The sequence below is a fragment of the Choloepus didactylus genome, chromosome 1 (genome assembly GCF_015220235.1).
Source record: "Choloepus didactylus isolate mChoDid1 chromosome 1, mChoDid1.pri, whole genome shotgun sequence".
Classification (NCBI taxonomy): Eukaryota; Metazoa; Chordata; class Mammalia; order Pilosa; family Megalonychidae; genus Choloepus; species Choloepus didactylus.
In genome coordinates, this window is record NC_051307.1 from 138742771 (window position 1) to 138756446 (window position 13676).

The following is a 13676-nucleotide window of genomic DNA, read 5'->3' on the forward strand; positions in this document are numbered from 1 at the left end:
GTGGCAGCCCTTTCCTCTCCAAACACTTGGGTGAGTGCTCCAACATATCCACACATTGGGGAGACCACCTTCTCGGCCCCACCCTCCTCAAACATTAGGGCAGCTCCTGGATTCCCTTCCATCTCCAGGGCACATGCTCAACCCCTTCAGAACAGTGTGATGGCAGCCAGGCTCTCCCCAATTCCCTGGGAATGTGCTCCACCCTCTTTGGGACCTCGGGTGGCAAACTCTTCCAGGGCATCGAGGTGGAATGCCCACCATCGACCTCCAGGGCAAACTCACCCTTTCCATGCATGTGGGCCACTCTGCTCTCCCAGCCCAAGGCCTCTTGACTCCAGACCTCAACCTCCACGGCTCTGTCTTTGAAGAAATTTTTCCTTCAGTTTGTTCCTTGTCTGTCTTCTCCAGTCCAGACTGGCAATGGCTCTGTCTGTAAAGATCTCGCAAAAATTCTGTTGGCTTCACATGAAGCATGCAGGGGTCAAAGCCATCAGACAATAGGACTTTCCACAAACCCTTTCTGGATAATTCCATCTCCAATCTTGGCTTGTACTGAAATGGCGGCGGGGTTCCATGTTTGGTTACATCCTCACGTTGGGCTGTAGCTTCTGGGATTCCACCCCCTGGAAGCCTGGAATTTTCCAAGCGATCGGCTTCTGGTTTCTTTGAACCCAAGAGTTCAGTTCTAAGTTTGTCTCTCTCCACTCGCATTTTACTATAAGCTGCAAGAAGAAGCCAGGGTACATCCTCCACATGTAGTCTGGAGATCTCCTCAGCTAAGTATTCCAGGTTGTCGCTTTCAAATTCTTCCTTCCATCTGACACCAGGACTCAATTTTGCCAAATTCTCTGCCACTTTAAAACAAGGATCGCCTTTCTTCCAGTTTGCAACAACACATTCATCATTTCTGCTCAAGTCCTCATCAGAAGTATCTTTAGAGTCCATATTTCCATGAACAGTCTCCTTAAAGCAGTTTTGGCCTTTTCTATCAAGCTCCTCACAATTCTTCCAGAATCTTCCCCTTATCCATTTGAAAAGCCGTTCCAACATGTTTGGTATTTGCAGACTCAGCAGCAAAAGCACCCCACTTCTCTGGTACCAGAATCTGTTCTAGTTTGCTAATGCTTCACTGGAGGATGGCCAATGGCATCCGGAAAACCTCTGTTAGCTGGGAAGGCACGTGGCTGGCGTCTGCTCCAAAATCCTGGTTTCAAAATGGCTTTCTCCCAGGACGTTCCTCTCTAGCAAGCTTGCTCCTCTTCAAAGTGTCACTCTCAGCTGCACTGAGTTCCTTCTGTTTGTCAGCTCACTTATATGGCTCCACTGATCAAGACCCACCCTGAATGGGTGGGGCCATGCCTCCATGGGAATATCTCATCAGAGTCATCACCCACAGCTGGGTGGGGCACATTCCAAGCAAATCCAATCAGCACCAAAATGTCTGCCCCACAAGACTACATCAAAGATAATGGCGTTTGGGGGACACAATACATTCAAACTGGCACAGAGCCATACACCATAAATGAGAGTTTTTATTTCTGACTCAAAACTCAAGCCATAGTCTTACACAGAAAATATCACCAGTGCCCTGCATTTTCAATGACCCCATTATTTCTTTTGCTGACTTGCCTCACCTGACAAGTCTTAGAGTCTAAAGAAAGTGATGAGGATGTAATACTTGATACTTTGGGATTTCTTTAACTCTGTCTCTCTTGCACAATATATTTGCATAGTATGTGTGGCAGTCTGAATAATGACCTCTGAAAGGCATCCATGCCCTATTTCCCAAAATATGTTACCTTGCATGGTAAAGAAATGTTGTAGTTATGATTAAATTAAGGATTTCGAGATGAGACTATAGTGGATTATCCAGGTGGGCAATGTAATCACAGCAGTCCTTATAAGAAGGAGGCAGCAGAATCAAAGTGAGAAAAAGAAGAAACAAAGATGGAACTAGAGGTTGCAGTGATGTGCTTTGAAGATGGAGGGAGGAGTCATAAGCCAAGGAATGCAGGCGGCTTCTAGAAGGTAGAGAAGGCAAGAAAATGGATTTCTACTCTGAAGCATCTAGAAGGAATGCAGCCCTACCGACACCTTGATTTTAGACTTCTGACCTCCAGAACAATGAGAGAATATATTTGTATTGCTTGAACCACTGAGTTTATGGTAACTTGTTATAATAGCAAAGGAAACCAATATATTATCAAATTTCCAGCTTTGATTCTTAAAGAAACTTGTATCCTCTTTTAAATCACCTCTTGAAACAGGACACAGAAGGTCCTACTGAATCCCTCAGGAAACATCTGGTGGAATCTGGAGTCTTCAGGCAATGTACATTTGCTTCTCTGATTAAGAAATTATCCCATGCTTTTATAGACCAAGAGAACAGAGCCTACTGATTTCCGGAAGATTGCTTCTGGAGAAATTGTACTTCGATGAAGCCAAATCTTAAAGTTATTTCTGGGAAATGACTGAGAAGTTGTGTATTAGGTCATGAATTTCCCAACTCCCTCTTTCTGTTTCTGACTCCTTATAGTAGTTCCTTTACCTGTGCTTTACTAAAGCTGAACAAATATGTTTTCCATCATGATGAAAACCCTCTGCGATCAGATGACTGAGGTTTCTTCCAAGCATGTCCAGTCTTTTAACAGTCTTTTAAGTAAATGTAAAGACATCATAATGTCAAAGTGCTTGTGTGTGTAGAAGTAGTAAATGGAGTGGTTTTGAGTCAACAGGCCTATTTTCTTCAAATGCGTCAAAGGTATTCTTTGCTGATTCTTAGGCTTACACATTTGATTTCTATAACCAGCTTGTTGCTATGATGTCAGCCTGAAGACCCTAACAACAAAAAAACTGATAACATAAAAACTAAGTTTAAAGTGGGAACTAATTTCAAAGAAATGGAAAAGAGGGTGCTTTATTAGCATGTGTTCCTCAAGAGAAATCTTACATTTCTTACATAAGAGCTCTGTTAAACCAGATGGACCTTCCAATAGATGCAAACTCATGAGGGAGAACACTGTGCTTGGAACTTCTGCAGTTGAGCCCCTTCAGGGGCACTCTTCCGGAAGATGTTATTAAACAATGCAAAAAATGTCTCTTAATTTTAGTCATATGCAGTTGCCTTTATATTTAAACTCGCTAGATTAAAACAAAAACACTAACTTCTCTATAAGAATATGACAAAAGGCAAATTATGTCACAAGCTGTTAGTTTTTCCATCTGGATACTCAACTACCATTAAAATCTATATATAAAATTTGACCTTTTCATATTTTTTAACCCAAGAGACTTCAATTGCCACCACTTTGGCCTCTAGAACTGTTGATCTCATAAGAGTTGCTAAAACTCAGCATAGTCATACCCCATTATTCTAATAAAGAGGTTAGAAATTTAAAATATATATATATTACAGCAATGTTTTCAAAGAGATGCTCAAGATATTGAAACTAATTTTTTTTCTGATAAAACAGTAAGCATAACCATGGAATGTAAACGAGGGATAGGGCATGCCTCTGTTATAAGGCAATCCTGCTATTCTCATAGAATACTGAAGGTACCTTTACTTGGAATTGTATCCAGCACTGGTTAACTTAAAGGAGATGTAATCACCTTACAGAAGGTTTAAATCAGAGTCATAATTACAGTTGGGGACCAGAAAATGAAATTTAGGAGGAAAGAACTGGGACAAAGTTGGAGGCTGAGTTGTAGCAATGGTTTTCAAGTACCAGAAGCCTTATGAGGCAGGGAATTATAGCCAGCTCATTTTCACCTCAATCAAGGACAGGCCAAGAAGCTTCAAATGTAGCTTTGAAGGATATGAGTCAAGTGCAAGAAGGAATTTTGTAATGGTGAGATGTTTTTTGACTCTTGGATAGTTTAGCAGCAGAACAGTCAGGCCAGGTGAACAGGTACTAGGACTGAAACAGGAAGGAATTCCCCTCCCCAGGTGGGAATGCTGCTCTGTGCCTCCCTTCTTTCACTGCTGTGCCCTTGGTTTCTTGCCCCTCAATCTTCTATCTTCATTTTCCTCCCTGACTTGACTGTTAGGGTCCGGACAGTAGCTGAGAATCCTAAAAACCCTTACCTTACTGTTTCCTCTGACGATTTCAGAGCCTAATGAATGTTTCTGTTCTTAGGAGGAGGAGCCAAATTTGTTTCATGACTGCTGTGAAAGGAGACTACCCAATATTTCTTCAACAGGCTTTACAAGTAGTTGCCACATGGTGCAAATTGGAAAAACAGGACAGATTTCTCATGAGGGCTGGACCAGATGGCCTGTGCGAGTGCTCCCGGTGTCCTCCCTAGCTGTTGATTCCAAGAAAAAAAAAAAAAAAATTACTGCTGGGCTTCTGTTTTGGTTTCTAATCTGAGTAACTGAAAATCGACCTGCAATGAGGATTTTTAAATGTACTTTGATTCTGACTCTCAGGAGCAAGCTTTCAACCCCATCTCTAAAGGCATGGAGGAAAATTACACATGTTCAGCACTGAATAAGGCATTTCATATCCAATGTGGACATGAGGCATTGTCTGATCATCTGTGCCCGTGATTTTACAGCTCTCTTTTTGAGATGCTGGTTCTTTGGAAACTGAGATGCTAATCACAGTATTTTCTGCAAGTTAATTTATGTCCAGCTTCAGAACATATACAAGAAGAGAGCTGCCGTGGGAGCGCTTTAGGGTCCTCACAGCCCTGTGTGAAACTGAGAAAGCTGCTGGCTCCTTCAGTGCACAGCAGGGCTTTGCTTCTTCTTAAGACAAAAGCTTGAGCTGCAAACTGTGCATATGTAGAGAAGGGAATTGTCCAGAACCAAAGTAGAAGTGGTTCATGCACTGTGCTTCTTTCCTGTGTTAAAAAAAAATGGCATATGACCCAGAAGCTGCAATGTAGAAGGTAAAGAAATGTAATAAACCCACCCCTGGAGTCAGGAGACCTGAGTTCTGCTCTGGCCCTGCCATCAGCTCCTGAGTAACATGGACGAGGCACCTGATCATTCAGTATAAAATCATGTAACTGAACTAGATGGCATCAAAAGAGGGCATCCCACTGCTAATGCACTCATTTCTACTGATCACATATTATTAATAATTTCCAATATACAATTGGGGATTTAAAAGAGTTTTTCTTTAAATTCTTCAGATGTATCACCTTAATCCTGAAAGGAGTGAAGAAATACTGACAGAAATGAATTTTTAAGGATGCAACGTGGTTAATTTGCAACATCATGTCATCTTTTTAATTATATCTAATGGCTTTTTATCTGAGTGGCTTTGAGATTCCTGAAGTGTGAATTGATGCCTGTGAATTCAATTCTTCCCATAAAGGGGTTTTTCCTCTAAATGGATTTAAAAATACCTAAAGAAATCAAGGGTCTTAAATTTTGATCCAGATTCACTGAACCCACATTTCATACAATTCATGAATTTATGTACTAATAATAGACTATAATGAATTTGAAAAATCAAAGTAAAATTTATGAATCTGATTTTCCTTTTGAATGAGATGGGACTTTTTTTCTCTCTCAGGATCTCCCAAATTGTCATAAGTTGAAATGTTTGCAGAAATGTTTTTAAAAAAGAATTTCAGTAAAATGAGTGCATTCCAAAAAAGGTCATTGAATAGACTTGGGGCTAAGGTTCTACCTGCCCGCACCTATAGCAAGCAAATTGAAGACTGTAGTTGGAAAAACAAACTGCTGCTGAAAACTTTTTGGATGACTTCCATCGTGCACACCATACACACACACACACATCCAGAGCCATGACTGGAGGAGAATTTGCCCAACAACTTCCGGGAGGCTCCCCTCCTACAATTTTCTCACCAACCCATGGATGCCAGACTTCTGGCTGGTGCTTGCAGAAGTGGAATAAACTCTATGAGATTGAATCAGCAACCAATTTTTAGGAAGGCTTCTCCACCTCCCCATTCTCACCAATTTGCTTTGACCAGAAAGGGAAGCCCAAAGCCATGCATGTCCATGGAAATGATAATGCTAATCTTCATAAAAAAAATAATAATTTGGCACTTTAAATAAGCAAGCTGCTCTCTTCTAGGGACTGAAATCAAATATTTCTATTTGAAATACGGCCACAGATCTGGCTTTTCTCCTCTTCCTCCTCTGTAGCCCATCTCTTTCCTCCCACGTTTCCCCATATGGAGGCCCACATGCACACACAAAGACACACACAAATGCACTTGGTGCCTTTTACGTAACTAGTTGACAAGATTGATCTTTCACTTCCATTGCTTTGATTCAAAATCTGCCCACCATTTGTGGGAGGTAAAGAACGGTAGATGAGATGTTTGCTTTAATAAAGAGGCCGTGAAACAAATGGCATGGGAAAGGCATCTGGAATGAGTCTTTTCCATATAGTCTAGATTTCTCTATAGGAAAGTAGAGAGTGCTATGGGATTCAAAATAAATTCTCTTATTTCAAATTTATAACTCGTACGTTTGCTTCTTTTGAGCTATCAGATTAATCCTTTCTTAACAGAACTTTGTAACCAGACACCCTATTCAAAAATCCTTACTGGCTCATTTGCTGATGTTCATTTTATATCTAAATGGCTCCTCTGGCCTTCAAGGTGCCATCATCTGACCTCTCTTTACCTCTACAAGATTCTGTCTCACCACTTCCCTGTACAAATCCCATGCCCTATTGCATTATTTCTCAGACACTCAATAAACAGTCTTTGAGTCATACTGCATGCCCCTGCTGCAGTCCTCCTCTCTGCTCAACCTCCTCCTATGTGCTCATCTTGGGATTTCTCCTTCCTCACTGTCAAGCTTCACTGACCTTTTCCATGAAACCTCCCCCTGACTCCTACAGTCCCGGGGAACCATATCTCTTCAAACTACAGGAGTTACACTTTGCAACACAACTTATGCAGCCTTTTTGCATAGCCTTTCTGACACACTAAACTGTAAAAATGCAGGAGGCAACTCTCACTTTGTATCCCTGGCACTTGTGTCCCACACATGTAATCCTTCATTTTTCCAAGAATGTATTAGGTAACTATTATGTCCCAGGTGCTAGCCAGACTCTGGGATTACAAAGATGATAAAGGTCTAGCTCTCAAGCTGTTCACAGACTAATGAGGAAGATATAGATGCAAATGGATAACGGCAACACTATGTGACCACTTCCTTAGTAGAAGAAACAGATGCAGTTGGGAGGCATTAAAGAGCAAGTATTGAATGCTATTTGGGATATAGCCAGGGAAAGTTTCAAAGAAAAGGTCACGAAAGTTGGGTCTTGAAAGATGCATAGGAGTTTGCCTGACTGATCAAGAGGACCAGGAGAACCCCAGGGTAGAGGGACCAACATGTAAAGGCATACAGAGGCATGAAACAACAAGAAGTTTCAGGGCACTGTAAGCAGTTCTCTTTCAGGTAGTTCTTTATGATACAGCATAAGGTGGGAGGTAGGAGAGAAGAGAGGGGATGCTGGAAAGGGGGATGGAAACAAGACTACAAGGAACACCGGGTGCCATGTTAGGTAGTTTAGATTTTATCCCCTGAGCTACTGAGTGCTATTGAAGGAATTTGGAGAAAACGTCAAAATCCGAAGGCATCTAATAATTGTTAAAAATAATGGTAACAACAACCCAAATGTTCTTCAATGGATGACTGGTTAAACAATCTGTGGGATATTCATTCCATGGAATACTACTCAGGAATAAAAAGGAGCAAGCTATTGAAAAACACAACAATTTGGATGGATGTCAAGGGAATTACGATGACTGAAAAAAGTTTCAAAAGGTTACATACTGTGTGATCCCATTTATATAAAATTCTTGAAATAACAAAATTACAGAAATTGAGAACAGATTATTGCTTGCCAAGGGTTAGGGATTGGGGAGGAAAGAGTGGATGTGTTATGAAGGGGTGACATGATTAGGGTGATGGTTACACAAATCTATACAGGTGATAAAATTGCATAGACATATAAACACACGCATGCACAAATGAACACTTGAATAACTGGTGAGATCTGAATAAATTCTGGATTGTATCAATTTCAATTTACTACTTTGGATATTATGCAATAGTTATGCAAGATGTTATTACTGAGAAATACTGAACTATCAATACACAGAAACTCCCTGTACATTTTTTCAAATTCCTGTGAATCTATTATTATTTCTCACCAATCCTTAAAATAATAATGACAAAAATAGTAAAATGGGGTTAACTGAAAAAAATGAAAAAAACGGAGAAGTTTTTAAAGTGGGATTTAAAGGTTATTTCTCAGACAATATTTCTTCTTGTAGAGGAGTCTTTTAAGAATTTCAAAGCATGTTTTATGTAACTATATATGCAAGGTTTTTATTGACATGAATATATATGCTTTAGACTCATTTTTTTTTCTCATCAACATTGAATCCATCAATATTTACATTGTTTTAGACTAAAGTATAATTTTAGAATGGGGGGGTGGGGGATAGTACAAATGTGCTCATTCTTAACGACAAAAACTCTGAGGCCATGTCAAACACAAGTAGCCAGGTCATTCTAAAAGTTATCTTAAAAAAAAACACCCAACCAAAGAAACAAAACAAAAACTGGTCTGACTTCTATTCCGTACCTTCTTAGGATGAAAGATTCATGTATGTTAACTACAATCTATAATGTATAACAATTATAATGTATGATTACAGAGTGTATGTCAAGCAAACACAGTGTGATGAATTCTGAGATTAAAAGCCCAAGCAAACTAAAACAAAAAAACTCTTCTGCTATTAACAAAGCAACAACCAAAAACTCTAAGACAACTAATAGTCCTGTACAGATGGGATAGTCCCCCAGATAAACATTAGGTGGAATTTAGTTCCACTTTAATTCTTTGGGGCTATATTTTGAATAGCACATTATTCTAGTATATTTTTTTTAATCTTCATTCTTGAAACAAACAATAGCATTTTATGCAACATTCTTGCTTAATGATAGTGTGAATGTAATAGTGCCTTGGAGCATTTATTCTTGCAAAATTAAGATGTTTTGCACATTGTATATTAATTCTTTCTAGGACTCCAACTTGGAGTATTCTGGACTAATGGAAGGTATTCATAGGCCAGGATATGAGCTGGGTCTTAAAACTCATAAGGCATGATGTGAGTATAAGGCATTCTCTGCGGTTAGGAGGGTTGTAAGTGGGTCCTTAGCTACCAGGGTTAGGACCCGAAAAGAAATCTCTGGGATAACAAAATGGGTGGCAGACATGGGCAAAAATACTCAAGACCCAAAAGGTAACCATTAAGCCTGGAAATAAAGCTGAGGCAGCTAGTAGTCTCAAAATGAATAACTAATCTGCCCCAGGCTGTTATCATCCCAAACCATAGCTTTCATAGAATGTCTCACAATAAACAATTCTCCTGTCTATTAGGGCTTCTTTCTTTCTTGTTATTTGTTTATGGTCTATTTCCCCCAACATCAAAGTAAGCCTCAAACCTTGTTGGATTTCTGCATCTTCATGTACCCAGTTATAGTAGGGTTTCTGGCACAAAATATGTGTTTATTAAATATTTGCTGACTAAATGAATGCCTCTTCACTCTATGCCATGAGTTTTTGACAAATTTTGAGAGGTAGATACTTTTGGGTTTCTGATGAAAGCTCAGAACCCTCTCCTCAGAAAAATGCACAATATTTTAAATCTTCTAGGGTGTTCATGGATCCCAGATTATGCTGTCTATGGAAACCATTTTCAAAGACATAACCACAATTAGTTACTCACTTTCCATTCTAGTTCCTTTAGGCATTCTCCAGATTGTTTACCCAATTACCTCCCTACTCTATAGCATTATCTCTTTATTTTTGCTATTTGTTATTATTAATAAGAGCATTAGCTTTTAGTGACATCAATGTCAAAAAAACTATAATTCAGCTAAGATTTCTATCATTTTTTATAAAGTATATAGGTAAATTCTCTCTCTCTCTCTCTCTCTCTCTCTCTCTCTCTCTCTCTCTTTCCCTCCCTCCCTCCCTCATCCCTCTCTCTTTCTTGCCAACCTTAAGAAAGTTTTCGTGTATATTTGGCATAATCTTATAATATTGTTCATAAAAGTCATTCTGAGTAGAATTTGAAGACAGAAGGGTTAAGTCATAATCACACACACAAAACCACCTGCCTGTCATAGATGGAGTGCAGATAAAAGGAGTAGTAGAGAAGGGGCATCTTGGTTAGTCACCATAACTTAAGCCTCAGATGGCTAACTTTTAATCACACAAGAACTGTCTTTAGTTGCCCGTAATGAATGATACCCAAGTGATCTTGCTAGTAACACACGAGATTTGGAAAACAGAAACCATTATTGTCCAGCCTGAGCTGAGCTGTTATTTCCAATAAAGCCTTAATGGAACCTTCTGACTTCTGAAAGCCCTCCTAAGGACCAAACTCTTCCAACACATGATCGGCAAGGATTATGAAACCTCTGCCACAATAAATGAGGAGTGGGTGTTAACTTTATTTTTCTGGGTTTACAAAAAGAAAGCTCAGTGTGCTGCTACAATGCTGGAGACCATAAACCAAATTACCTCTGTGATTTGCCTTACAGCTGGAGTTATCCCCTCCTTCCTGTCCAGGAAGGCAGCAGCTCCTCTCCAGCTCAGCAGACCTGAACTGCATGCAGACAGCCATGCTGTGTCCACAGGGCAGTGCTGGGTGCATGCCACAGCAGCAGCAGGAGAAAATGCCAGTGCACTCAAGACTGCAGTCTCATTTAGAGAACTATCATTGTGTGGCCCTGATCCCCAACATGGATATATCAGGAAAAGTAGAGCCTTTCACACTGTGGACACTTCTGGAGTTGACTGCTTGAATTTGTACTGCGGTTGGAGTGCAGACCTTTGGCTGTGCTTTGTCCCTCCTCTCCCAGTCTTTCTTAATGTTCTTAAAATATATCAAAACAACTTGCTTGACTTTTTTGCAATGGGAAGCTTCCCCATGACTCTGCAAAGAAACTTTTTTCGAGGACAATTTTGATAGAAATAGGCTTAAATGCTTATTTCAGAGACCCCATATGGGAAACACTAAGTCTTAGGTATGCATTATTCTAATTGTATTAATTTCCTTCTATCCTAAAACCTGGTTCCTAACAAAATTGAGGGATGGTTAACTGTAAATAATTGACAAAATCATATCTGCAACTAGAATAAACAAAGTCTTTGGAAGACACATCTTTAACTTCTCTGCATTCTGAAACACTTTGAGAGACTAGAAGCACAATAGCTTAAAGAAATAAGACAGAAAGTCTCAGTACAAAATAAATCTAATAAGGAGGCAGGAGCCACATAATTGAATAATGAAATTTCCTACTTATCAAATTCAAGTCATTCCCTATTAAAGAGAGAATCAGTTATTACAAGGAAGATTTCCAACTATGGGAAACTACATAGAAGAAGAGAGAGTTAAAAAATTTATGAGGAAACTAGTACTATTATAATAGACTTTTTCTCCACATTTCACAACAAAGTCTTTCAAATAATAATTTAGATTTAAAGCATGGCAGTGTTTAATCTAATTTATCATTGTAGGCGTTTCTTCTTGCAGCGCAAATTGCTTAAAAGCTTTGCATAGCATTTGCTACCGTGGTCTTTCAAACGATAAATAAGAGTGCAATACTAAATTGGCAACTGTTTTTGATAGTATAATCATAGAAACTACAGTCTGTACCATAAATTAGATAAACACATTTGCTCTTGAAAAACTACCCTGGCAGTTGTATTATTTCTGTGAACTGGAAATAAAGCCCCTAAGGTGTTCATGGCACTTTAAAATAAACAAATGGGCCACATTTAAAAAAAAATTGAACACACACACAGAAACCCTTTGGATTTTCCATGCTCCTAAGGAGCTATTTTAGAACAACCTGAGAATTCTAAATTAAGCAACCCACCAATGAATAAGTCACTTTTCATAACCGAAAAACTGTCTGCAGTGCACCTGTATAGAACCCGGAAACACAGGAAGAGGGAATCTTACATCCATACCTATATTTCATGCCAGTCTGCTTTGCGGTGGACTCCTTGAGAGAAATGTGATGTTGAGGGGTGAAGGTCCCCAGGCTGCGCGCGATGATAGCGACCGTGCGGAATCTGGCCCGGGCTGCGTTCACCACATTGGGGGCGGTGGAGCTCTGCTTGCTCAGAAGTCGGTCCTCACCATTCCGACCTCTTCAAATTGTGCTCTGTGCAGGCTATGGAGACTTGCATTGCTTCCCCCGGGGAACGTACAGTCCCTCTCAGAACCCAGAACACAGCAGTCACGAGAGGTCTAGCAGTTGGGGGGATTCTGCTCTTCTTTTAACGCCTCCTTGCAACCCCCTTCCTAGGGATGCCGTCAGAGGAGTCCTCGCGGCTGACTTCAGAGCCGGGAACGCGGCAGGAGTGGCTGCGGTGCAGGACAGAGTCCCGGGGACCGAGAGAAGTAAACAGCCAGCCCTGAAGTTGTCCCAGCAGCTGGCGAGCGGATGAGGCTCGCAGATCTTCCTGGGCAGTAATCTCGGCTGCTTACACAGCCAAATCTATGTAGTCGGGAGGCTTTTTCAGAAGCCTAGAGCTGAGCATTCACGACTGCACGCAGACCTGCGGGTAGCCGGTCCGCGGTGTCTGAATGCGGGTTCGCCTCTGGACGATGGCTCAGATCCACGCAGGCATACCGCAGGATGTGCCTCCAGCACCCTCCGGACCACAGGCTCGGTGCTCCACTGGCGCGCCCAGCATCCCAAGAAGCAGCTAATCACGAGCCGGTCCCCGGGGAGCGGTGGTCTCAGTCCACTCGGGCGGTCGGCTTCCCTCCCTCCCCCGCGCCGGGAGGACGTGAGGGCTCCTCAGGACCCCTCCCCGCTCATTCTTTGGCCACAGCCGGGCGATGGGTTGCTGAGCCCGCACTGACACGGTTTGGCAGATGCACGCGGAGCAGGCAGGTCCCTTTAAGGAGCTCCTTGCCTTTGTGTGTGGTGGGAAGGCAAAGATCAATTTCGCCAGACTCTGACTGTAACAAAATTCGGAGGGCTGTTCAGTAAAGGGGGGCTCTGCCCAGACTGAGACAGAACCCCGGTGCAACACAACAGTTGGAACTGGGGGAAGGCAGAGTGGGGGTGCTTCTGCCACGGAACATGCCGGTGAATTAACACGTGAATACTCTGTGACTGGCTTGCTAAAATGCAGTTTGAAATCCCTGTTATTAGCCTTGTCGGGGTTCGCTTCCCCCTGGCACGTTATTTCTTAAGCAGATTAAGTTTGAAGTTTCCCGAAGAGCCACTGTGCAGACTTTTGGGAGTCCATTCAGCGAACTTGCCGCAAAATCTATCCTGGCTACCGGAGGAGGGACAGGGATGGGGGAGGGGCAGTAATCCAGCACCTCTGGGAGCCGGCTACCCTCGGTGAGCAGCAGGTCCTCCTCACATCGGGAAGGTCCAGGCCTGATTGCAACCACACACAGCACTACTCAGCGGGGACCAGCTGGTATAGTCAAGTGCTATGGCAGGTCAAAGGGATGGGCAGCAAGACATCCCTGTAGATTCTGAAACTACACAAGGCAGGGAACAGTGCCTGGTTCAATGTCAGGTGCAAAACAACTGCTCAGTCAATGTAGTTGAACCAAATTAGGCACCAACTAGTGGATAAAATTTTATACTTATGTTTGAAATGCACAGAAGAAAAACCAGTCTC

General features: G+C 41.6%; 1 protein-coding gene across 1 annotated transcript in view; it reads right to left on the reverse strand.

The window, feature by feature from the left end:
- KCNAB1 (potassium voltage-gated channel subfamily A member regulatory beta subunit 1) overlaps window positions 1-13095 on the reverse strand; it is a 287116-nt gene extending 274021 nt beyond the window's left edge. The window contains 2 exon segments of the mRNA XM_037842046.1: window positions 11994-12175; window positions 12177-13095. Of these exon segments, the coding sequence (XP_037697974.1) occupies window positions 11994-12175; window positions 12177-12215 (221 nt within the window). The 5' untranslated portion in view covers window positions 12216-13095.
- Window positions 13096-13676: the final 581 nt, after the last annotated feature.